This window comes from Rhinopithecus bieti, unplaced genomic scaffold (genome assembly GCF_001698545.2).
Source record: "Rhinopithecus bieti isolate Rb0 unplaced genomic scaffold, ASM169854v2 scaffold_1295, whole genome shotgun sequence".
Lineage (NCBI taxonomy): Eukaryota > Metazoa > Chordata > Mammalia > Primates > Cercopithecidae > Rhinopithecus > Rhinopithecus bieti.
This window is the reverse complement of record NW_016803880.1, coordinates 875,119-899,449: the sequence shown is the minus strand read 5'-3', so window position 1 is coordinate 899,449 and position 24,331 is coordinate 875,119. Positions and strand designations below refer to the sequence as shown.

General features: G+C 39.0%; 1 protein-coding gene and 1 long non-coding RNA gene across 6 annotated transcripts in view; one reads left to right on the top strand and one right to left on the bottom strand.

The window, feature by feature from the left end:
• GRIK1 (glutamate ionotropic receptor kainate type subunit 1) overlaps positions 1 to 24,331 on the bottom strand; it is a 416,597-nt gene that overhangs the window by 18,516 nt on the left and 373,750 nt on the right. For all 5 annotated transcript variants that reach the window (XM_017856143.1, XM_017856153.1, XM_017856176.1 and 2 more), the window contains 3 exons: positions 21,688 to 21,905; positions 6,653 to 6,878; positions 508 to 758 (listed from right to left, as the gene is read on the bottom strand). In XM_017856143.1, the coding sequence (XP_017711632.1) occupies positions 508 to 758; positions 6,653 to 6,878; positions 21,688 to 21,905 (695 nt within the window). The remainder of the gene's footprint in view (positions 1 to 507; positions 759 to 6,652; positions 6,879 to 21,687; positions 21,906 to 24,331) is intronic.
• LOC108518044 (uncharacterized) overlaps positions 6,637 to 24,331 on the top strand; it is a 69,999-nt gene continuing 52,304 nt past the window's right edge. Inside the window, exons 1-2 of the long non-coding RNA XR_001882273.1 lie at positions 6,637 to 6,774; positions 6,862 to 6,937. This is a non-coding gene — a long non-coding RNA (uncharacterized LOC108518044). The remainder of the gene's footprint in view (positions 6,775 to 6,861; positions 6,938 to 24,331) is intronic.

Sequence of the window (24,331 nt, the reverse complement as noted above, 5' to 3'; positions counted from 1 at the left end):
TTGAGGTGATCTATCCTTTTACAAAGCTTACTTTGATAGAAGTAAGTGTTCAATTTCATACTATGACTTTTACATATTTATATAAACTTTTTGCATTAGTACATGTGCTCAGAATCTATACTTACGGGCTGGTAACCTTTCTGTTAAATATCTTTTCATAGCTTTTCCAATTTTGGATTTATTTTTGCCTTTTTCCATCTAGGGTTTCTATCTTACAAGCAAACAACTGTTCAAAAATTAACTGAGTTTGGAATTTCTGCACTGTCTTTCCAAATAGGGCTAATTGGATTTCATGTATAAGCCCCTTCCTTGTCATTAATAAATGATGGACCTGCAGTGCCCACAGCACCTGGCAGGGATTCAATAGCTCTTTGCTCTAACTCAAAAATGGCTCTTCTGGGCATCTAATTTAATAGACTGAAAACAAGCAAACATCCTTAAAACCCCCAAACTTAAGACACATAATGCAAACTATAAACTAATGAGTCCTAGAAAGAGATGACTCACCTGTTCAATGTCATTATTCTTCCGTGATTTGTATATGAATTCTCCAATAGCTACAAATACAGAAAGGACCAGTCCGGCAGCCAAAACAATGAAGATGCCCCCAATATTTTCCACTCCCAGAGCACTGGCTTCTTTATTGTCTTCCTCGGGGCAGCCATTCCCACGCCACCACTTCTCTTTCATCATATGCAGCTTCCCTTCTTCTTGGAGTTGAAGAATAGCAATAGTAATTTTATCCCGGTAAGGAGAACCTGAAAGTAAAGTCATTTGGATATTGGTCACCAAAATGTTGAAGAAGACATCCAGAAGTATTCTTAGTTATCGACTTAGCGATGACGACATTATGGCTGTTGTGAAACCCCAATCCACAGATTGACTTGCAAAGGACAGGAAAGTTCAATCCTGTATTTTGAAGGCACTAAATACTAAATAATTGGAAAGGAGATAGCTGACATGTTGAGATTAACTTTGGCCCCGACCGTTTGCTCCTTTTAAATAAGGAGAAGCGAAGCTAGGAATTCTATGACATGTCTTTGTTTCTGGTGAGATCATCATGAGTCTTTTCACATGTCAAGAGATTTCATTGTATAAACTAAAATAAAATTCTAAGCCCCATTGACTGAATGACCCTCTTTTGTGACCAAAGGGACCCCAGAAAAACCTTAAAAACTTAGTTAGCAGCCATACCGGGATGAGAGGTCAGACAGAGCAGTCTATTTGTGGCAATAAGATATCAAATTATAAACAGGACAGAAGGCCATGCCAGACAAGGGTTAAGCCACACAGCCTTGGACTTAAAGAATAAACGATGTTCCAACTGCTATAAGGTTTTTCTTTTTCTCAAGGAGGTAAACAAGCACTGGCCTCGGGATAAGCAATATTAAAACAATTACAGCTCATCCAACTCATAGACACTGACTTCCAGCCCCTGTTCCACCAGCTATACCTTTCATTAAACAAGATCCTGATTTCAGTAACTTTCTCCAGATAAGAAGACCACCGACCTTAGACTGGTTCTGGTTGGATTAAAGAGATTGTGCCCTTGCAAGCTATTGTGTCCTGAAAGACATTTTGATGTATAGAACCTAATTATAAAACATTTAAATGTTAAGTCTCTACCCCAAAGTGAACATGGATTGTATGTTACATGCATTTTTGTTCAATATGCATGTGTCAGGATCACCTTCACAAATATTCATAGCTCTGCCTGTAACCAGTTGAATATGTATGTTTAGCCAACCCGTTCAGCAAAAAGCTCTTGCCCCAACCCCTCTTTTTTCAAAGTGCCTGTCTTTGATCTTGGTTGGACACATGTTTTCCAGCCTACAGGATGAGCACCTTGCAGGTTGTCACTCTTTACTTATAAAGAAATGAAGTCTCCATTTCTACTTTTGAAATTTATCGATATTGTGGATACATTTTTTAAGGTAGCAATTATTTAGATCTCACTTTTTTCTAGGCTCTTTGTTGTCTCATACTGTGACTAGGCTTGGCTGGATGACCAGCAGTGCCATTTCTTCTTCTGAGGGGGAGTAACTAGACGTTTCCCACCTCCCTTACAGTTCAGTGTGGTTATGTGACTGGTTTCTAGCCAATAGGAACTAAGACAATGTCTTTCCAACATAATCTTTGCAGATGTTGGTTAGTACATACTGATAAATGCACCTATTAAGATAAACTTAAGACTAGGTTTTGAATAGTTCAAATTTCCTACAAAATTCAGTTAGGTTTGGAAAATTTGCAAGGACTTTATTAATATTATTTATACTCTATCTTCTAGTAATGCCATTGAACTTTTAATTTTATAAGGGTTGGAAAGTGCCAATATCTATCTGTAGATGTAGCTTCTCAACACTGGATTTTGGTTAATCAATGCAAAGGAAGAGGCAAAGTAGTACTCTTTTACTTAATCTCTCCTTGAATATGAAGAACTCTTGTTAGCATTTCTTCTATTCAGTAGAAAAGTAGTGCACCCTGTCTTTCTCTATTTGCAAACGTTAAAGTCTTTCTTGGTGGAAGCACATTGATAAATGAGGCATCTTAGGACTAGAAGAAATCTTAGGAATGGTACAGTGCAGTCCACTTACAGTTCAGTACATATTCCATTTTAGAATGGAAGATATTTAGGAACTGAAAGTATGAGTGAAACTGATAGTTGCTGGCACAGCCAAGAATCAAACTCAAGTCTCCTGACTTCTCACTTTTCATGTTGTTTTCATGACAGTGTTCCCATCCATTGCTCCCACCCCTACATATGCCTTATGTCCTATGGCATGGTTAAGTTAGAAAAACAGAAGTTTAACGTTGGTGTCATTTGTTATTAATTTTCCTCGTAAGACTTCCTAAAATAATCGCCAGCATTCAAAAGCAAGTTTAGAAGAAGAGCAAAATGCTTTGGAGTGAGATTATGGCTTATCAAGAGTGTGAATTTTTGGTGAAAAAAATGGATATTGAAAACGAAATTAAAAGACCTTGGCCATTTGCTTAAATATCCCCAGAATAATGGCTAGTGTAAAAATTAGCACCGTTGATATACCCATAGCAGGTGAGCAATTAAGTGAACCAAGAGCACTTTGCTTTAATGTATATGAAAGTGCTTTGAAGAGTGTAAGAATGATTCTTATGTTAGTGGTTGCGGTAATAATCCTAGCAGCATACACAGTGGGTGCTCAGTAAATGTTGACTGATGCTTTCCTTCTGCCTCCAGGCTGCGCGATACCTAAAACATTTCAGACAAATGAAAATCTGATCTCTGTTTAAAGTTGGTCTCTGAGAAAGAAAATTTCCAGCCTCCTGGTAAGCTGTTCAAACCTTAAATGCTCTTGTTCTCTCAGAGTTTTATTTTAAATCTCATAGGAGGTACATTTCCAGAGCTGTTGTCCTGAGTGTCTCTAAGAAGCAAAGTCTTCAATTTTGTGTTGTGACTTTGCCAATATTTGATTATGGGCCAGAGCTTGGAGCCATAAGGGAATTAGTCAGGGCAAGACTAGAAGTGTGCAGATAATTTTTAATATCTGAGTATATCTTAACTTCAGTTTTTTGTTGTTGCTTAAATGAAGTAAATGACATTGGAAGTTATTTATTATGTCACTTGAAATCTATATTTCATATATATATTTCATAAACACACACACGTGTGCACACACACATCTTCTTGAATAGCAACTGATCTTTTGTAGAGTCAATTCATCATAAAAGAAACATCTCACAAATTTTTCCAACAGCTGTATTCTCAATGGACGTATTCTCTGTGAGGTCTGCCATCTGTTCCAATTATTCCTTCATTGTTTTTAGTTTAAAAGCATGACAGGTTTATAACCACTATGAAAAATTCCTGGAGTATATTTCTTTTCATCTAGGAAGTGGGGAAGGCTTTTCAACTTTGGAACTTCGGTGAGGCTGGCCAAAAGGAGACTGAATGGGTACCTTTGGATCTCTCTGTGTTATATGTATATTTAATGTTAGTGGTACTCAACTCTAGGTCAGCTTCATTCGCATGAAAGCAGGCAGTGATTTTCAAAGTGCTGCATTCATTTGGGAAAGTGGTAGGAAGAAGTGCATTGTTCCCTCCTGCCCCCAGCCCTGCATCACTCACTGTACTATCAGAAATTTTAACTTTCAAGTTATGTTCCATGCTGTAGAAGGAATGCCAATGAAAAGTCTCATGTTAAAGTGCAAACGTTCTCAGGAGGGGTGATACACATTGTTATTTTAAATCATTATTAACAGACAGGAATTTTGGTGCCAAAAAGGGGTGTTGAAATGTGGTGGGGTAGGATTATGAGGTGGGAAATAGAATGATAAAGGTACAGTTTTTGACTTTATAATTTAGTCTAGAGATGGTTCTATTAAGGAACTATGGTTACTCCTCCATGAGGGTCTTGATTCTGCAAAAATTCAGGCAAAGGTACCTACTCTTGCTGTTCTTGTCTGATTTATGGCCCATTTAACTAAAATCAGCAGTGATGAGATATAAAAAATACCGTCTAACTTCCCCCACCTTTATTATCTAAAATGAGGTGGCAAAGCTTGCTTAAGGCAATAGGACATTGTTTTTTTAAAGTCAAAAAGAGGTATAATATCCTGTTAGCCAGTGCCAAATGATCCCCTGAGCCTCCTATTGACTTAATTATAGGAGAGCTTACCACTTGGGGAAAAATATACACCTCACTAGCAACATTAGTATTTTCATCAGGACAAGTTATTGGAAATAAAGAAGCAAGAAGGTAGCTGTAAATCTTCTAGCCCCATCATTCTGCAGGAATTTTATTTGGAGGACATACATGATAACAATAATAATAAAGTTAATTTCTCCCTAGCACATATTTCTAACACCAGGTAGATAGCAGGAAGTCAAATCGTCTGTGTATTCATGGTAAATGTGGAAGATAGTTGAACTTTATCTGATTAGTTATATTCATATAAATTAAAAGTTGAATACATGAAATACAGTTTTTTCTTTTTTAATGAATTTGTTGCTAAATAAAAACATTAGGACAATTCACCTAAAATCTGGATTTTTTTATTTTCTTAGAAAACGGAATATTCCACAATCTTGTTCTCAAAGTCCTACATGTCTACAACCCTCTGACCTGAAAGGCAGCTGTCTCCTTTTGGTAAGTCATGTGGTCTGTAATTTTCCATAATTGCCACCGTTCCCTACTACCTCCTGGCACAAGCATGCTTTGCTCTCTTATGATATCTGCTTGGCCTCTGTAAGCATTTCAGTTTGTGATCCCTGCATGATGTTGAGAGTCAAATTGGATCATCCCTTTCAAATGACAAAAATACTAATACAAACAAGCAGATCAAACCTACCTGGGGTCCTTAACGATCTGGCTTGACTGTTAGCTATGATTTCTAGACTAGCCCAGTAGTCTAGACAGTCCCTGATTCCTCTCCTTTGGAATGCTTATTAACAAATTACCAATAGCTTACTTGGGAAGAGCAGGTTCCCGCTATACCAGAACCTTAGGCGATACAGTTTTCTCTCCCCTTCCTTCCTTCCTTCCTTCCTTCCTTCCTTCCTTCCTTCCTTCCTTCCTTCCTTCCTTCCTTCCTTCCTTCTCTCTCTTTCTCTCTTTCTCTCTTTCTCTCTTTCTCTCTTTCTTTCTTTCTTCTTTCTTTTCACTCTTTCCTTCGAGATGGAGTCTCGCTCTGTCACCCAGGCTGGAGTGCAGTGGCACCATCTCAGCTCACTGCAACCTCCACCTGCCGGGTTCAAGTGATTCTCCTGCCTCAGCCCCCTGAGTAACTGGGACTATAGGCACGTGGCACCACGCCCAGCTAATTTTTGTATTTTTAGTAGAGACGGGGTTTCACCATGTTGGCCAGGATAGTCTCGATCTCCTGATCTCATGATCTGCCCGCCTCGGACTCCCAAAGTGCTGGGATTACAGGCGTGAGCCACCACACCCGGCCATGATACAGTTTTCTATAGAGAGGGAAACAATAGAGAGGGAGTTTTCTATGGAGAGGAAATCACTAATTACTCCTGGAATTCTGTTCATGTCTCCTATAGACGTACAAGAATGCATTGCTATATGGGTCTGTATACCTAGGCAATAATATTCCTAGGAGAGCAGTAGCATGGAACTAAGGAATTTGGTTTTACATAGTTGGCATTGATTGAATCTAACATTGCCTGAGCACATCATCTTATAAATTAATCTTTATCCTTTTTCTTTTGACCCATATAGCCTTGCTTTTTCATCTGTCGTTATGGAATACTAACCATCTCACTTTTGCTATCCGTATACAGAGTCAGCTTTCTTCTGTTCTAATTTAAGGCAAATAAATTATATAGGCATATATGGGTATTGAAGGAAACAATGTGAAAAGGATTAATTAGAAAGATATTCTCTTTAAGATATTTGTTTAGGGTGAAATAATAAAATCTATGTATTCTTAAACATGCATTGGTAAAACTTGAAAGAAACACTGGTTACAAGTATATGAAGTTAAATATCTGGGAATCTGTAATTTGGACAATGTCTCTGATCTATATGGATGTTTCCATTATTAGTTCACTAAAGGCATTGTAGGCCTTCTCAGAATTTGGAATAAAGAACTCTGAGCCCATTTCCTTCCACACTGGTAACTGACATTCTCTATCTCAGTCCTGGTTCGTGTCTGCCCCTCTTACCAATAGGCGTTCCCACTCCATAACCTTTGGAGTCAATGAGGCCCCCGATCTGAGTGAGGTTGCAGTTTCTCTGCGTCACATACTCAATGCTGGTGGACTCCATCAGCAGCGCGTAGTCCGTGGTGAGCACTCTCTGGATCCCCTCGTCACTGTTTCTTACCAGGGCGGTCTGCTGCCTGCTGCTCATGAAGGCCCACATCTTCTCATAGGTGGAGATTTTTGATTTCTGGAGGGAAAGAAAACACACTCACCAGCAGAAGAGGGCTGGAAAAATACGACCTAAAGGTATTCAAAGTCCCAGTGGTTCAAATAATGATAGGGAGGATACTTTCTCCACAGGTAGGGGAGTCAAGATTGATGGTCTCAAGGCTTCACTTTTGTAGCTGAGAAGAGCCCAGTTCACTCACTATTGGACAGCATTTGCATGGAGGCAGCTATTGCACGGAGACCTTGATTGATTGATGCAAGACATTGGTGCAAGGTCCTTTTGTTGCTTTCAGTTAGGGAAGAAAGAACATTGGTATCAATAATAGCACTTGCCTAAAGAACTGTGGCCACTTAAGAACAAGCCATCATGGCCCACTAGGCTAAGGGATCACTAGCTCACTCCAGGACTCTGTTCAATTAATCCATTTTCCTTTCAGTCACTCAACTCCAGCAGGTATTGTTTTGCTGCTTCCAGGTATGTAAGTTTCAATCCTTGATCCAGCATTCTTCTGCTGGGCAGAGCCCTGGGGTAAACCACTGACTTCCTCTGCTTTATTTGTGAAAGAACTGTCATTCACTCTTCTCTTTTCTACAAAACCTAGAAAGTAAATGTTCTTTTCAAATTAAAATTTAGATAAGAAAAATCTTCGGCCGGGCATGGTGGCTCATACCTGTAGTCCCAGCACTTTGGGAGGCTGAGGCGGGTGGATCACCTAAAGGTCAGGAGTTTGAGACTAGCCTGACCAACATGGTGAAATCCTGTCTCTACTAAAAAAATACAATTAGCCAGGCATCATGGTGTGTGCCTGTAATCCCAGCTACTCAGGAAGCTGAGGCAGGAGAATCGCTTGAACCCGGGAGGCGGAGCTTGTGGTGAGCCAAGATCGTGCCATTGCACTCCAGCCTGGGCAACAACAGTGAGACTCCATCTCAAAATAAAAAAAAAAGAAAAATCTTCGTACTGTATTTATATACCTTTTTATGTGCATAATTTTAATTGCAATCATATTTTAGATAGTGAGGACTGAATATCTCATTTCGAAGTGTTCCATTAATATGTTTATCTTTTATCATATTCTTTGGCTTTTTGATAGATTCGGTAATAAATTATATATGTTATGTAATATATGCACATATACCTATGTACCACTGCCTCATTATCTTACTTTCTTTGCTAAAGTATACTGCCTAAATTTTCGTATTGCTTAAATATGAATTTTCCATTCTTTTGAATAGTGATCTATGTTTAGACATTTTGCATTTTACTCTGTAATTTCCATACAGTTCCAATTTTGTTTTGAATTTTCTTCATTTGCATCAGCATTCTCCACTTACTTCAGAAATGAAAAACATTACAGGAATTATTGGTATTTTTAAGCTAACCCCAGTTATCACGGTTATATGTAGTACTCATACACTCATACACTCATACACATTAGACAGATCCCTTGACAGGCACAGGATGCATCATCTTAGTAGTGCAGAAAAGCTTAAAACATGGTTTTGGGTCATAAGCAAAAAATGGAATACCTGCAGAGTCAACTCTATCATGGTTATTAATGCTTGAGTATTTCTGGGGGCCACTCAATTCCAACCTCTATTTAGGACCTGGTTAATACTGTAGGGTTTATGAGTTAGGGGAGGACAGATGGCTTTATTTTAGATTGTTAGGCATTGAAAAGCCCCCTGAGAAAGGTCTTGTGAGACAAATAACAATTCAATAAATAGTACCTTATAGATATTCGTATTTTATGGAACCCATAATGTCATATTGGGCCCCTGTGAGTTACGCCACAGCCCCGGAGATATCTGCAAACTGCAGCTCATGTCTCCATGACAAAGGCGCGTTTTGGGGGTCAGGGTTCTTGCTTCATTTGTTGTGTGATTTCAGTCTTGCAAAGTCTGATAATGCTAAACTTATGGTAAAAGAGCTACTCATGCAAGTGCAGAAAGGTCAGTCTTATCTTGTGGCAGTAAATGCACAGCTGGGAAAATTATTCTTCCATCAGGAAACTACCTTAAGGGAAAATAATTTTCTTTGAAGTATAACATTTTAAAGTTGTCAGAGACTTTAGAGATCGGCTCATACAAACTGCTACTTTCACAGAGGAGGAAGTTTTGGTACAGGAGGCTTGGAGACTTCAAAAAGTCACAAAGCAGGTTAATACCAGAGCCAGTTCCGGACTCCGCATTCCCAACATCTAATTCAATGCTGTTTCCACTGTACCATGCTGATTTTGGGGAGGTGGATGTCTATATTGCCAAAAATGCTTTTGAGGATGATTTTAATCTTATTTGATCTACATGTGAACATAATAGCTTTTATTCATGGACTCATTATTCCCTGAGGCAGGCTGCTAGTTAGTTTCATGTTCATATGAAATAGGAACCAGCTTTCACGTAGAAAAATTTCATGAAACATTTATTTTTTTCACCGTGTTTAGATTTTATTAAAACGAGTGTTGTAAATTGTTAGAAAACCAAATTTGTGGTTTCTGGAAGTCAAAAACAAAGTCAATGTTCAGTTCATCCATGGTAAATGGAGAAAGTGTGGGGAGTCCTTTAATTCATCTGGGGAATTGAAGGATACGGGAAAGGATGACATGATTCAACTCTAAACCTACACTATCTGAAGTGAAGGATTTCATTATTTTCAAGCCATAGCAGACCTAGCTGTGGTCCTCCTGCACGGGATGAATACATAGGTCTTACCACATGTGGCTCACCCTGTGAGTATTCAGCAGCATGCAAGTGGTCTAATCTCAGGGATGAGAGAGGTCATGAGTTTAGTGCAACCTCAGCATTCAACAGCTGCAACATTTCTAAAGGCTTACTCTCAGTATTCTTCTTGTCACAACTTAGTAACAAAATGTTTCCTGAGCCAGCACCCTCTTCACACTACACTTTGGGTAGCATGGCTCTACGGAACAGAGATCATGGATTTAAATTCAACAACATCCACATCTTCCTTCTTAGAGTAGAAGGTTGTTCTAGGCCTGACCTCTCCCAGGGAGCTACAGGGGAAGTCTGATTGGCATGGACACCTTTGATCAGGGAGGGCAGAACTTTCTCTCTGACAGAAAACTGTTACTTGGTAGGGGACTTGGTAAGTTGAAGGTACAGGAACTGTTATAAATTCCTTTGACCCCTTGCTATTCTCACTAGAGCACAGTAATAGTAAACATAATGGGAGCAAGAAGAGCAGCCTTTTGCTGTTATTTAGAGCTCCCTTTCATCATTTAAAAAGTTTGCTGTTATGGGGCTCTACTGTATTTCACATTTAGAATTCTAGGCTACTTGAGATGCTAGGGAAATTACAGTTTGCAGGAAGACCCAAAATGTGGCTAAGGAATAACTTTTTTTAATAGGTAGAAGTATCTGTAGACAGCTCCAGCACCTTAAGGTAGAGTGAGTTTTCTTTTTTACTTTTTGAGACGTTGTTTTGCGCTTGTTCCCCAGGCTGGAGTGCAATGGCACAATCTCGGCTCACTACAACCTCCACCTCGGGGGTTCAAATGATTCTCCTGCCTCAGCCTCTTGAGTAACTGGGATTACAGGCACAACTGCCACCATGCCCGGCTAATTTTTTGTATTTTTAGTAGAGACAGGGTTTCACCATGTTGGCCAGGCTGGTCTTGAACTCCTGACCTCAGGTGATTCACCTGCCTCGGCCTCCCAAGGTGCTGGGATTACAGGCGTGAACCACCGCGTCCAGCCAGTATAGTGAATTTTCTATCACTGGGCAACTGCAAGGAGGATGTCATGCTTAGACGAGTTTCACATAAGGAGATGCTTCAATCGCCACATTCTACTCTCTAGACCCACCCCTTGCTATCACATAAGCAGGTCCTGAGGTCAGGGACAGCAAATGCCACATAGAAGGTCGCAGAGGGTTAGTGAAGGAGACAGCACAGAATTGAGGGCTCTTTCTTCTTTACTGCAGAGTTCTGTCCACCGTCATGCCATGCTCAGTAATGTTTACTTTTTGTTAGATAAAAAAGTGGAATGTTGGGAGTAAATTACATGTATTCCTTTCAGTAGATTTTTTTTCATGGTTAAGTCTCAAATCTTAGTAATTCTTAAAAATAGGATTATACTTCATGAAAAATTATCATACATATTAAAAGACCAGGCAAAGTGTTAGAACGACAGCCGGGGTGTTTTTATACTTCTAAATCACATATAATCTCAGCCAGCCTCCTAAATCACTCTAAATAATATATGTTCCAAAAACAGAAATAGTGGTTGCCTCTTATTTCACTAGATATGTCAAAAGTTAATTAGAATATTTGGAATGTCTTCTGAGCTTCTTAGCAAAAGTTGCTAAAACTGAAAAAGCCTCATTTATTAAATCTGAAATCATCCAGGATTTTTTCTTTTTAATCCTGAGAGGCATCTGTTTAGATAAATTCATTTTATCTCTTTAAATCTGATTATGTGGCTATCCTCATGCTGATGAAACATTGCTGGCAAAGAATCAGCATTTTTCATCTCAAATCTGTTATAAGGGAGTGTTACTGCATCAATGTTTGATGAACATTATTTATTTCTTTTTCCCCCTATAATATATTCAAGTTAAACACTCACTAGGAAATGGTTTATAATGTCTGCAGGCAGTTAAAAATTACTTACTGAAAATAGTAACAACAACCAACATATGCAGTGTTTATTTACTGTGTACCAAGTGCTATTTTAAGTGCTTTGCATATATTGATTAATCGAATCTTCATAGTAATCATATGAAAGATGTACCATTATTATTTCTCTTTTACATATGAGGAAATAGAACAGGACATGAAGAGATAAGGAAACCAGGATTTGATCCCAAGGAATCTGGTTCCAGGGTCTGTGTTCTTAACTAACAAGGAATGTACTATCTCTTTCAATACACAGAACAGCAAACTCATGGCTTGGCTAATGTTTCAACAGAATTAACAAATTTTCTAAATAATTGAAATAAGTAGCGGTGGGGTCTTTCTATTATAGCCAGAGCTGTTGCAACTCTTGTACTCATCATATAATGTACAGAAACTATTTACCTGACTTTTAATAGCTACACTTGTTTAGACAAAAATTTAGACCGTGTTTTAGGAAGTGCAACAGTTGGAACCTGGAAAAAATGTGACTATTGTTTATATTGTTTCCTTTCCTTTAACAGTATTTTGCTTTTCATATAGTTCCACTATTTTTAGTTACAGGATTTCCACCACACGATGTAAATAAAGTATGTGCAAATTCTAGGGTGTAGTGTGGTCTTAAGCCTGATGGAAACTCCATTTTATAAAATATCCCTCTAATGTTTCTTTTTTGTTGAGATAACTATTATTTATCACATGATTTCTTCCACCAGTTATTATAAGACTTTCACAGTTAAGATGTATAATCTCATTTTTCAGTAGAATCAGTAATCATGCAATTCTACTTCACACTAATATGGCTGATGATTTTATATATCGATCTGTTTATGTATATTTTTACTTTACACACTGAAATATACATTAGAAATAAGTTATTGATATTTGATCTTTTTTATCTTATAAAAAGTGATCTTATAAATGTGGCAACTATATGCATATAGAACAAATGAATTACCACAAGCAATTATATTTTAAAATCTCCAATTTACTTTTACTTTAGGCAAATCCTAATTTAAGACAACCCTTAAAAATTAACCAAAGACATAGAAATTGGCTATGTAGAACTTCATACTTGTGAAATAGGTACATCAGAGGTGAATAGTAGCCTTAAAAGCAACCATTTCTTTTATACATGATTAATATGTTATTTCATTAAATAATAAATTCTCATGCTATTTTGAAAATTTGATTTAATTTACAAAAATCACTTTGAAGGAAGATGATCAGAAGAAAATATTTATAGTATAGTTAGGGCCTCTGCCTTTCGAATGTGTATAATATGAACACTGCAGTTGATTATGTCTTTATCTTGATTTGATGAAAAGTTATGACATTTGCTGATTCTCCAACATTTAAACAATTTATGGATTCCCTTTAGAAAATTCCCTCAGCGGGATTTAAACACATTTGCTAAAATATTTTTCATGTTTTTCTCCTGTCTAGAGTTAAAGATTGGTCTATTACGGGCAATCTGCCAGCCTTTGAAAAAGGTTAAATTGACCTCATAGATTTCTTCCCAAATAAATACACTTTTAACCTCCAGAGACCTAGCATTTCTGACACTGATGGTAAAGTTAGCTGGATATTTCCAACGTAAACTAGGGACTCTTATGTGAAGACTGCCTTCCTATGCAGAGTATTTGAGAAATGGCTTTCATCTTATGCTTCCTGAAATGGTTATAACTGTCTGAAATCTATCTCCCCACCATGGCTCATTGCTTCATTTCTACCGGTGCAGTGCTCAATAACTTCTCTGAAATGTCTTTTGGGTTGGTGACAGCACCTAACCACTCCCTGGAAGAAGATGATAAAGGTTAGAGAATCCCTTGTTCCCACAGCTGGTCCAAAGTCCCTAGACCATGAAAGCCAGAAATGACAAGTTTTTCATGATGTTTTAAAACCTATTTTATCCAAGTCATTTTAGACTGAATCACGATTTAATCTGTGTAATCCTCTGGCTTGAGTCTGGGAGGATAGTGATTTGTTACAAGGCATGCTTCTACTGAGAAATATTTCTTACATGAATACTTCATAGCTAATTCGGCTCACAAGAAATTCTGCCACTACTTCCTGTTTTGCACAATGCAACTACATGTTGTGTTGTATTTAACAGGTATTCATACATCTTGTCTCCCTATTGCTATTCAGATCTTCACGTCTTGCTCATGATTTTATACCTTTTTCTCTCCTAAGTGCCAACCTCAGTACTGACAAAATATAAATTGAGCTGAATTAAACTGAATTACCTCACTCTGTTTCTTGCCTGCATTCCAAGGGCAGCCTTACCATCTTTTGCCTGCCTACCATCTGATAAGTACTTCTGCAAATGCAATGTATGTGCTCAAGAAGGGCCTCCAAGGCCTAGCATTGCTCTCTGGCCAGGCCTCCAAAAGTCTTTGAGATCTTGGGCACTGGCACGTCTTCTGAACTTTTCTGTCCTTTAGCAGAAGACAGACAGTGCAGAGATGACTGACAGTAAGGAAGCTGAACAAAGACCAAACCAAAATATTTATAAATCTAGAGAGATTGAAAAAATAGGACTAATAGCTAGAGGTAAAGGTTGAATAATTATGGTGATGATGTTACGAGTGATAGTTACAATAATATCTAATGTTTTTATTGCTTACAGTGTACTAAGTGGTAGTATAAACATATTACCTCTATTAAGTCATTAAAGCCTCAAAATAATTTTGAGTTAGAAATCATCCTCAATTTATAGACTGGGAAATCAAGGTACAGAGAGTTTAAGTTACTTGCCAAGGTCTACGTAATTTATATGTAGTAGAACCCAGGCTCTGTGGGTTCAGATCTCCATCAAAAATAGTTTCCTGTAGGTTTTACTTTATATCCCAGCATAGGATGTTGGCCATATTTCTTGGGTATTCCCATTCTCCGTTCCACGGGCTAAAAGCATTATCATCCTTGGATGATGGTTCACACGGGTCATTGGGAAATCTATTCTTTTAGGCCTCATATGGTTCTTTCTTTCTCTCTTTTTTTTTTTTTCAGACGCATTCTCGCTCTGTCGCCCAGGCTGGAGTGCAGTGGCGCGATCTCGGCTCACTGCAAGCTCCGCCTCCCGGGTTCCCGCCATTCTCCTGCTTCAGCCTCCCGAGTAGCTGGGACTACAGGCGCCGCCACCACGCCCGGCTAATTTTTTGTATTTTTAGTACAGACAGGGTTTCACCGTGTTAGACAGGATGGTCTCAATCTCCTGACCTCATGATCCGCCCGCCTCGGCCTCCCAAAGTGCTGGGATTACAGGCTTGAGCCACCGCGCCCGGCCTCATATGGTTCTTAGACATTATCATGACTATCCTTTCTTCATCTGGGAAGAAAAAATGTGACTTGCTACACTATCACTGTGAGACCAAAGTTTGGACTATCTTATTATTCCATTCCATAAGGTAATTAATAGAATTCCAACAAGAAGAAAGGACAGAGCCTTTGTACGTTTGTAACTTCCTGTGAGAGAGAAAACCAGAATCCTAGTATACTATTTCTGAAAGGAAAAGTTGGAATTGGCTATCATTGTTGTCAGTTGTCTTAGATATAAAAGATGGAAATAGGTCATGTAGCCCCTAGGAAAGCTGAACCCAAGTTGTGTCCACAGATCTTGGCCATGAACTGACTGATCTTGGTACCTTCTGAGATGTTGGTGGTGGTCCCAGGGAGTTGGGAGCAAAGGAAATCCTGTACTGTTCAGACTTGTGAAACAATTGAAAGGACCAAACAATTTCATCAGCAGAGAACAGAGAAACCAATAGAGTTAATATTGGATTATTAACTAGTATTATCTCAAGCAGAAATGAGAAGGATTTTATTAAAAATTCTCTTAAATAGGCCGGGAGTGGTGGCTCATGCCTGTAATCCCAGCACTTGGGAAGCCAAAGCTGGTGCATCACAAGGTTGGGAGTTCGAAACCAGCCTGGCCAACATGGTGAAACCCTGTCTGTACTAGAAATACAAAAATTAGCTGGGTGTGGTGGCACGTGCCTGTAATCCCAGCTACTTGGGAGGCTGAGGCAGGAGAATCATTTGAAGCTGGGAGGCGGAGGTTGCTGTGAGCCAAGATTGCGCTATTGCACTCCAGCCTGGGCAACGGGGAGACTCCATCTCAAAAAAAAGAAGAAGAAAAAAAAAAAAAAACTTAGAGTCTGTTGAAGTTCTGAATTATTAACACACTGACCCATAAACATAGTCCATTAATTAATTTAATGCTGATCACCTCATATTCAGAGAAGAATTTCCCCAAACATCTCCAACAGTACCTGGACACTTGATAAACATTCTGCCTCCCTTTAACCTTGTCCAGCTAATTGGTCTTGTGGTGCCTGAGACCATTTGACCAAATAGGCTATTACATTTCCCATAGTGCTTGAACTGTAAGTCCCAGAGTGTTGATAATATGTTTTCACTTAGTGAAAACATAATGCTTAATAAGCATCATTAGCTGAGGGATCGAAACTTAGAGTTGCTTTTTTTTTTTTTGATGGAGAAAGTGAGATAGACTCTCAGGATGTCCATCTAAAGTTTCATGACAATACATGGAACTGAATTGATGATTTAATCCTATTCTCTTGTGTAAATACAGTCCTTGATGATCAGTGTTTCTCCACATATGAATGACTCTGAAGGAAAACTGCCACTGCCTCCCCGTCTCAGTCATGTCTTAGCTTGAGCTAGCACTTGCTTAAAAAATTTCCACTGGGTGCAGTGGCTCACGCCAGCAATCCCAGCACTTTCGGAGGCGGAGGTGGGTGGATCATGAGGTCAGTTCAAGACCAGCCTGGCTGAGACGGTGAAACCCCGTCCCTACTAAAAATACAAAACAAAACAAAACAACAACAACAAAATTATCTGGGCGTGGTGGTGGGTGCCTGTTAGCCCAGCTTCTCAGGAGGCTGAGGCAGAGAATTGCTTGAACTCAGGAGGCGGAGGTTGCAGTGAGCCGAGATCACGCCATTGCACTCCAGCCTGGGCGACAGAACGAGACTCCGTCAAAAAAAAAAAAAAAAAAAAAAAATTCCACTTAACTCCCTCAGCTTCATATGAGCTCAGGTGGTACATAGTGGAATCTCACCTAAGCTATTTTAAAAAACTAAATTTTGGTTTCTTCATGTTAAGAACTGAATACCTCAGATCTAAAATGTAGAGTGGCATGCTGTCTGCAAGAACAGCCAAGTCTAGGAGAAAAAGTCAATGGATTTTGAATGAAATTTTAGCAAGCGACTTCTCGGCACACATTTCAACGACAAACTTCACTAAGCACATCCCTTGCTTGTGGCCTAGCGACCAAATGTGAGGCGTTTGAGTATTTTATTTGGTCATGGATCTTGATAATGTCTGAATCCCTTTCCTCCCTACAACTGGCCATTCTTTGGCTATAAAATGATTTAAAATCAACTTGAAAGTAAAAAGACAAGTTTTCATCATTTGGGTGCTGCCAGAGGAATATTGCTTTCCTGAGAAGAAAAACCCTTTAAATTACACTGTGCATGATGAGAAAATGCTTCTCATTAGAAGTTTCCTTGTGATTGAGTGGAGATAGACCCATCTTAGCAAACAACCTGTGCTCCAGCAACTGATCAGGATGTTCCAGGTTAGATTAGGCAAATGCAGCTTTCCTTATTCATTGTACAGCCCAAGAGAGGTTATTTTCTTTAACTGAGAGAGAAAGGGCTGGAGGAGGGAGGCCCTGATGGCGTAGCAGAGGTGAAACATGTTAATGTGGAACCAGGTCAGGACTGAGTCCTTGTGACTGTACCTGCTGTCACTCAGTGATTTAGGGCAGAGCTACCCCGAGAGCAAAAAACCCGAAACGTTTCTTTCCCTTGAGGAATAATCCAGCTTAAGAATCTGAATGTACATCCCTCTGACGCTTTCTGACAGCTTACCATCCTCAAGGGGAAAACTAAATCGGATTTAGTCCTTGTTCTCTTTCTGCAAATACATTTCTTCTCGGTAAACTGGGTTGCTGGGCCACACGCTGACTTGTAAAATGAGGAACTTGGCAACAGAGTCTCTTCTTGTGTGGGTCCCTATCCATCCACCTCTCTCTCCCTCCCTCTTTCTCTCTCGGCTTCCTTCCTTTGCTCCTTCATTCACTCTCCCTCCCTCGCTCTGATAGAAACCCACCTCTCCCAGAGTTTACTTGTTCACTTATTGAGAATATAGTTTTCTGAATGCCTACTATGTGGCCAGGCACTCTTTTAGATTCTGGTGACTTAATGGCATACAAAGAAGACTGAGTTTCTACCCTCACAGAACTGACTTTCTAGAACTCTCTGAATTTTGCTGAATCTTGGCTCTTCCATTGCTAGCTTTGTAACTTTGGAGTAAGTTATCTAGCCTCTCTGTGCCTCATTTTCCTCGTCAATAGGGACAATATTGGTATTTATCTCAATTGGTCTTTTTTTTTTTTTTTTTTTATTGAGACAGAGTTTCACTCTTGTTGCCCAGGCTGGAGTGCAATGATGCGATCTCGGCTCACTGCAACGTCTGCCTTCCAGGTTCAAGCGATTCTCCTGCCTCAGCCTCCTGAGTAGCTGGGATTACAGGCATGTGCCACCATACTGGGCTAATATTTTTGATTTTTGGTAGAGACGGGGTTTCTCCATGTTGGTCAGGCTGGTCTCGAACTCCTGACCTCAGGTGACCCACCTGCCTTAGCCTCCCAAAGTGCTGGGATTACAGGTGTGAGCCATAGTGCCCAGTCCTCAGTTGGTCTTTTTTAAAGATAAAATGAGGTAATACACGTAAAGCACTTAGAAACAGAACGTGTGGCTCAGGGCTAGTGCACAGGGCATACTGATATTTTTATTGATGCTGTTTGTACTGTCATCACATTCTTCCTCTCTGAAGTGCTTACTGTTTCATCATTTTCCTGGTGACCTGAGAGAAAGCTTGCATTGATGCCTCATTTTCAGGACCAGGGAGAAAGCAGGAGCCCTCTCAGAAAATGCTCAGGGAGCAGCAGTTGTGAGCATAGCACGTGCCTGTTCAGTGGAAGTGCATTATCCAAACATGTTGTAATGTAGTCATTCAGGGTCCTGCCAGAAAAAAGGAGAACCAACTCTTTTTATATTTAAAGAGGGGCACGAGAAAGAAAAGATCAAAGTGAGCTTAAGGGGTCAGGTGCGATGGCTCATGCCTGTAATTCCAGCACTTTGGGAGGTTGAGGCAGGTGGATCACTTGAGGTCACGAGTTCGAGACCAGCCTGGCCAACATGGTGAATCCCTGTCTCTATTAAAATAAAAAAAATTAGCCAGGCATGGTGGCATGCACCTGTAATCCAAGCTACTCAGGAGGCTGAGGCAGAAGAATTGCTTGAACCTGGGAGGAGGAGGTTGCAGTGAGCCAAGATTGTGCCACTGCACTCCATCCAACCTGGATGACAGAGCAAGACTCTGTCTCAAAAAAAACCAAAAAACCAACCAAACAAACAAACAAAAAACAAAGAGCTTAAAGGACACTTTGTAAGTTGAGCATCTCTATTCTGAGAAATCCCAAATCTGAAACTTTTTGAGCACGGACAGGTTGTCCCATGTGGAAAGTTCCACACCTGACCTCATGGCATGGGTTGCAGTCAAAACTTTCTCCATGGACAAAATTATTTAAAATACTGTATAAACTTACCTTTAGGCTATGTGCTTAAGGTATATATGGTGCATAAATAAATTTTGTGTTTAGACCAGGTTCTCTCATTATGTATGTGCAAACATTCTAAAATCTGAAAATATCCAAAATTCTAAAAACATCTGGTCTGAAACATTTCTGATAAGGGATCCACAGGCAGTGCATAGATCCTGTGTACAGTGGCAAAGTCAGGTCTATTGCTGTTTCGAAGAACAGCACAGCCTCTTTCCCTTATATTTGTACTGAACATCTTGAAGGAAGTAGAATCTTCTCTGCCTTCTGCTAGCCCATTTCCCAGTACTTTCAAACTCTTTGGTATTGCTGAATGAAATAAATCATTTCAGATATTTTTTCAGATATACCAAATTCTACCTTGGCAGTGCCCCTCTGTCCTGTGAGCCTTGCAAGTGACTTTCCTGGTTTCTGACAAGGACCATGATGAATCACTAGCTTGGGGTGTCTTGTGTCTCTTCACACTATTGATTTTAGGAAAATAACTTTCTGCAGCTTGCAAAACCATAATGTCATTTGTCCTTAGAACATCACTGTCCAAAGAAGAAGCAATCATCATGCTGTACCCATACATTAAATAAATGATGCACTTCTTAAAATAAAAAGTGTTTAAAATCTTTTTTTAACGCAGAAGAAAAGTAAGTCCTACTTTTCCATTACTTTGCTTCTTGATAAAACTCTAGATACAGTTTACTTTTAAAACAATGTATTTTTATTTATAATGATTGTTATTAAACATTATAACTTATTGCATAGTTAATTCCTATTTTGGTGAACCAATACTGTTATACAAAGAAGTGTGTCCTTTTTTTAACCTAACCTTAGTTTTTGTTTCTAAGCTGGTATTTTTCACAAGTCAAAACAGTCCACTCAAAAAATAATAGACATTGGAGACTCAGAAGGATGGCAGGGTGGCAGGGCTGACAGATAAGAAATTACTTAATTGGAACAATGTATGTTATTTGGGTGATGGAAACCCTAAAAGCCCTATATCCATCTAACAAAATGCAACTTATACCTCCTAAATCTATAAACAATGTTTAAAAAGGAAATAAGAATGAAAGAAGAAAAGAGTTCATTTTGAACTAGTGGAAATAATAGAAAGTAAAAATTATTTTAAAAAATACCCTCGGCCGAGCGCAGTGGCTCATGCTTGTAATTCCAGCACTTTGGGAAGCTGAGGCGGGAGGATCACAAGGTCAGGAGTTTGAGACCAGCCTGGCCAATATGGTGAAACCCCGTCTCTACTAAAAATATAAAAATTAAGCGGGTATGGTGGCGGACACCTGTCGTCCCAGCTACTTGGGAGGCTGAGGCAGGAGAATCATTTGAACTCGGGAGGCGGAGGTTGCAGTGAGCTGAGATTGCGCCACTGGACTCCAGCCTGGGCAACAGGAGCGAGACTCCATCTCAAAACAAAACAAAACAAAACAAAAAACCCCCCCCCCCAAACAGAGAAAAAAAGAAAACCCAACCAAACAAAAAAACCCACATAGTCCACTCAATGCTGAGGTGACAACTCCATTTTTGGTAATCTGAATATGAATCTTTGACAAGGATGTTTTTAGAGATTGTTTTGGTTACAACTGTTGTTTTCCTTTTATTCACATGCACACGTACCACCATTAATACTTTTTTTCCCCCAAAAAATAAGCTTTAGCCCCTTTTCTGTTATAGATTAGCTATGTGACTTGGAGCAGGTAATTTAGCTTCTGAAGGTTTTGTTCTTTTCATAAGTGAAGTGAAGAGCTGAACTTCATGATCTCTGCACCTATTGGATCTATTAAAATCTATTTTTCACTGGAATTAGAGTATTTGAGATTTGATAATAAAAGTACGAAGGCTTCCTCCAAAAGCAAGGCAGAAATCAGTTTCATTACTATGGGAAAGTAATTAAAAAGACCTCAACAATGAAATGCCCTTGACACTAAAACTAAACTCATCCAACTTAATTCTCCTGTGCTGCCTCCGAAGTCTTTTTGAAAAGCTTCAGGCATGGCTGGGAACACTGTCCTTCATCAATGCGGACTCAGTATTAGACTAGAGTCTCCTGGGATTTTTTCGTTCTTAATTCTCTAAGTTCCAGTATCAACAAATTTTCTTGTCATCTGCTTCTACCTCATCAAGTACAGTACAGAAAGAACAAAATAATGATATTCAAGTATTCTCGTTACCAGAATTCTGGATTAAGGAACCTTTATTTTGTGGGTTCTATAAATGAGTGATTAATTAATGAGTGGTTAGGTTGTATTTGGAATTTTTTTTTTCTGGTGTAAAGGCAAGAGAGGATATTGAAGATATTGATCTATGCATCCGAGTACACTAAATTGGGGTGGAGTGAATGACATCTCGTTGGGGACCAAAGAAATTGCTTTATGCTGACTGAGGCTCCAGGAATTCCTTATAATGGGATTTTGTAATTATAAATCTTATTTCATTAAAAAAATTGCCCAACATTTTTTTCTTTTTTTTGGACAGACTCTTTTATCCTCTACCCCAAGTATCAGATAATCACTGAGAACACTTTGTCAGCTTCTTACCTTGAAGAAGGTCATTGTTGATCCATCTCTGACCGCCCCATATTCTATCTTGGTTTGCTTTGCCAGATCATCTGCTGAATCTATGGGGGATTCCATTCTCTCTACTGTCAAGAAGGCAGCCAGATTGGCAGTGTAGGATGAAATGATGATTAGGGTGAAAAACCACCATATCCCTCCAACTATTCTGGTCGATAGAGCTTTGGGCATCAGCTCTGATCCTGTGATGGTATCATCAGAGTAAGGGTGTTAAACACAGTCAGAAGGAAAGGGAAGATGTACAGTTCGACACTATTCTAGGGAGATCAACCCATCAAAGACTTACCATCTTGTATGTAGATGAAATAAATACATTTTATAGAAAATGCATCAAAATCTAAAGCATTTTTTTCAAATCATTAATCACTACTGCTGCTTTAACTATAATTTATCAGTAGCTGATGGTATTAAAACAGTTTTAACCTGGAGATATTCTATGTCTAAAATTTAGTTTAGTTTCTTAGAATTGAAAAGTCAGCCCCAAGACTTTTTGCCTTTTATTACTGTCTAAATGCATCTTATAGTGTGAAGGTAAAAATATTTATGTGGCTGTGTGGGTTGAGTAACTATGAAAGATCTTCCCGAGCCGGCGCGGGGCTCAAGGCCTGTAATGCCCAGCACTTTGGAGGCCGAGACGGCGGATCACGGAGGGGTGCAGGGGAGAGTCCGAGACCATCCTGGCTTAACACGGTGAAAGCCCCGTCGTCTACAAAAAAATACAAGAAGCCTAGCCGGGGCGAGGTGGGCGGGCGCCTGTGAGTCCCGCGAGCTACTCGCGGAGCGAGGCAGGAGGGGAGAATGCCGGGGGAACCCGGTGTGAGGCGGAGCTTGCAGTGAGCTGAGATCCGCACTTGCCACATCGGCGCAGCCGGGGGCGTGCAGAGCGAGACTCCGTCTCGAAAAAAAAAAAAAAAAAACAAAAAAAAAAAAAAGAAGAAAATCTTCGAAATGCTGACAATTTTTATTTAAGATTAAAGGAAGAGAGCAAACTTGCAAAAATAGTAACGTGCCGTTTATCACATGGTACTTTAATAAAACATTGGGATTTTACAAATAAAATAAGATGCAGCCATACTTGACAGTGGATGAATTAGTTTTTATTGTCTTTTGTTGCCCTAAAAGCTACAATTCTTTTTTCTACTGTAGATTCTTATTTGGCTAAAAAAACACTTTCTCTGCAACACATAATTTTGTCCTTCAATAAAATGCTGTTTCTTAACTACACTTCAAAGACAGGCTGTTTCTTAGGTGAAAGAAGACTTTCCTGGTAAGAATATACATTTTAGATGTCATTCAGATGATTTTAAGTTATGTTTAAATGATAAGAGGCACTTAATGTGTTTACCAAGGAAAACTTCCTCTCTAAAAGAAAGGGTTTATGAGCTAAGTTTACTGACATAAAAGACAAACATCTTGAAAACAGTCTAGCTCAATTTTGCTCAGGCTGAGCTGTGGATGTCTATACATTCAGCAGCAGAATTAGAATAAAAGAGAAGTACAATTAGAGTTCACTCCAGTTGTACTGATTCACAAGTGGATTTTGGCTTGTCTATCTGCCTGAAATTTACCATTGATTCTGTACATAGCATATCCTCCACGAACCTGAAGGCATGACAGAGTTTATGTGACTAGAGAAAAAGTGAAAGAAACACACCCTAAATTAAAAATCCCAAAGAGTGAAGTACAGTAGGCCAGATGTCTGGACTATAGGATCGTTTTACTATACTGATTGGGTGTTTTGAAGCTTTGTAGTTAATAATGGCTGAAGATGGAAAGGAAAATTGGAGTTCACCAATCTACCAATAAATGAATTTGTGCTCTGGTTTAGTCTATAAACAGATGCACATACTGCTCAGGAAATCAAAGCTAGCTCAAGGACAGTGATAAGCAGATCAAGGTTGGCAGAGTTTCTGGGCTTTAAATTAACAGATATATTCTCCTAATGCTGTTACATATCTTTGTGTTTTATTCCCTTTTAATGAGGGAAATAGTTTGACAGTGATTTGTGTTTCCTTCTGTCGTTTGTTTGAATTTGAGTGGGTAATATTACACAGACTTATAATAGTTTTCCATTAAATTGCCTCCAAGGATTTAGTGGAATGGTTTGCTGCTGTTGTTTTAATATTGTGGTTTAATGGGATTTATATGCCTGTGGGTGTGTGTGTGTTTAATGCCCAAGGTTGTTTCATATCTTTGTACTTAATTGATCTAGCAGTCTTGTGGCAATGTGATATTATTTTAGATCTTTAGTTGGTTATTAAAATACCATTTATTTCATAAAATAGCCATAGGAAACAAATAACAGTTAATAGATATATTTTTCTTAGCTTATAGGTGCAGATTTTCTGCTGTAAATTTATTCTTTTGTTATTTGGTTGCATTTATGAAAAGATAAGGATTTCACTTATTTGTATATTTGTATAATTATGTATTATATGGCATTAAGACTGGACAGACAGGTGAACAACGGGCTGTTGACATGTAATAATTCTAATTCACATCTTTCACATTGTAGAATGCATATTTAAACTTTTGGATAAAGTTCCCTTAGAAACTGAGTAAAAATATTAATAGAAATGTATTGAGATTACATTTTAAACCCTTGTTA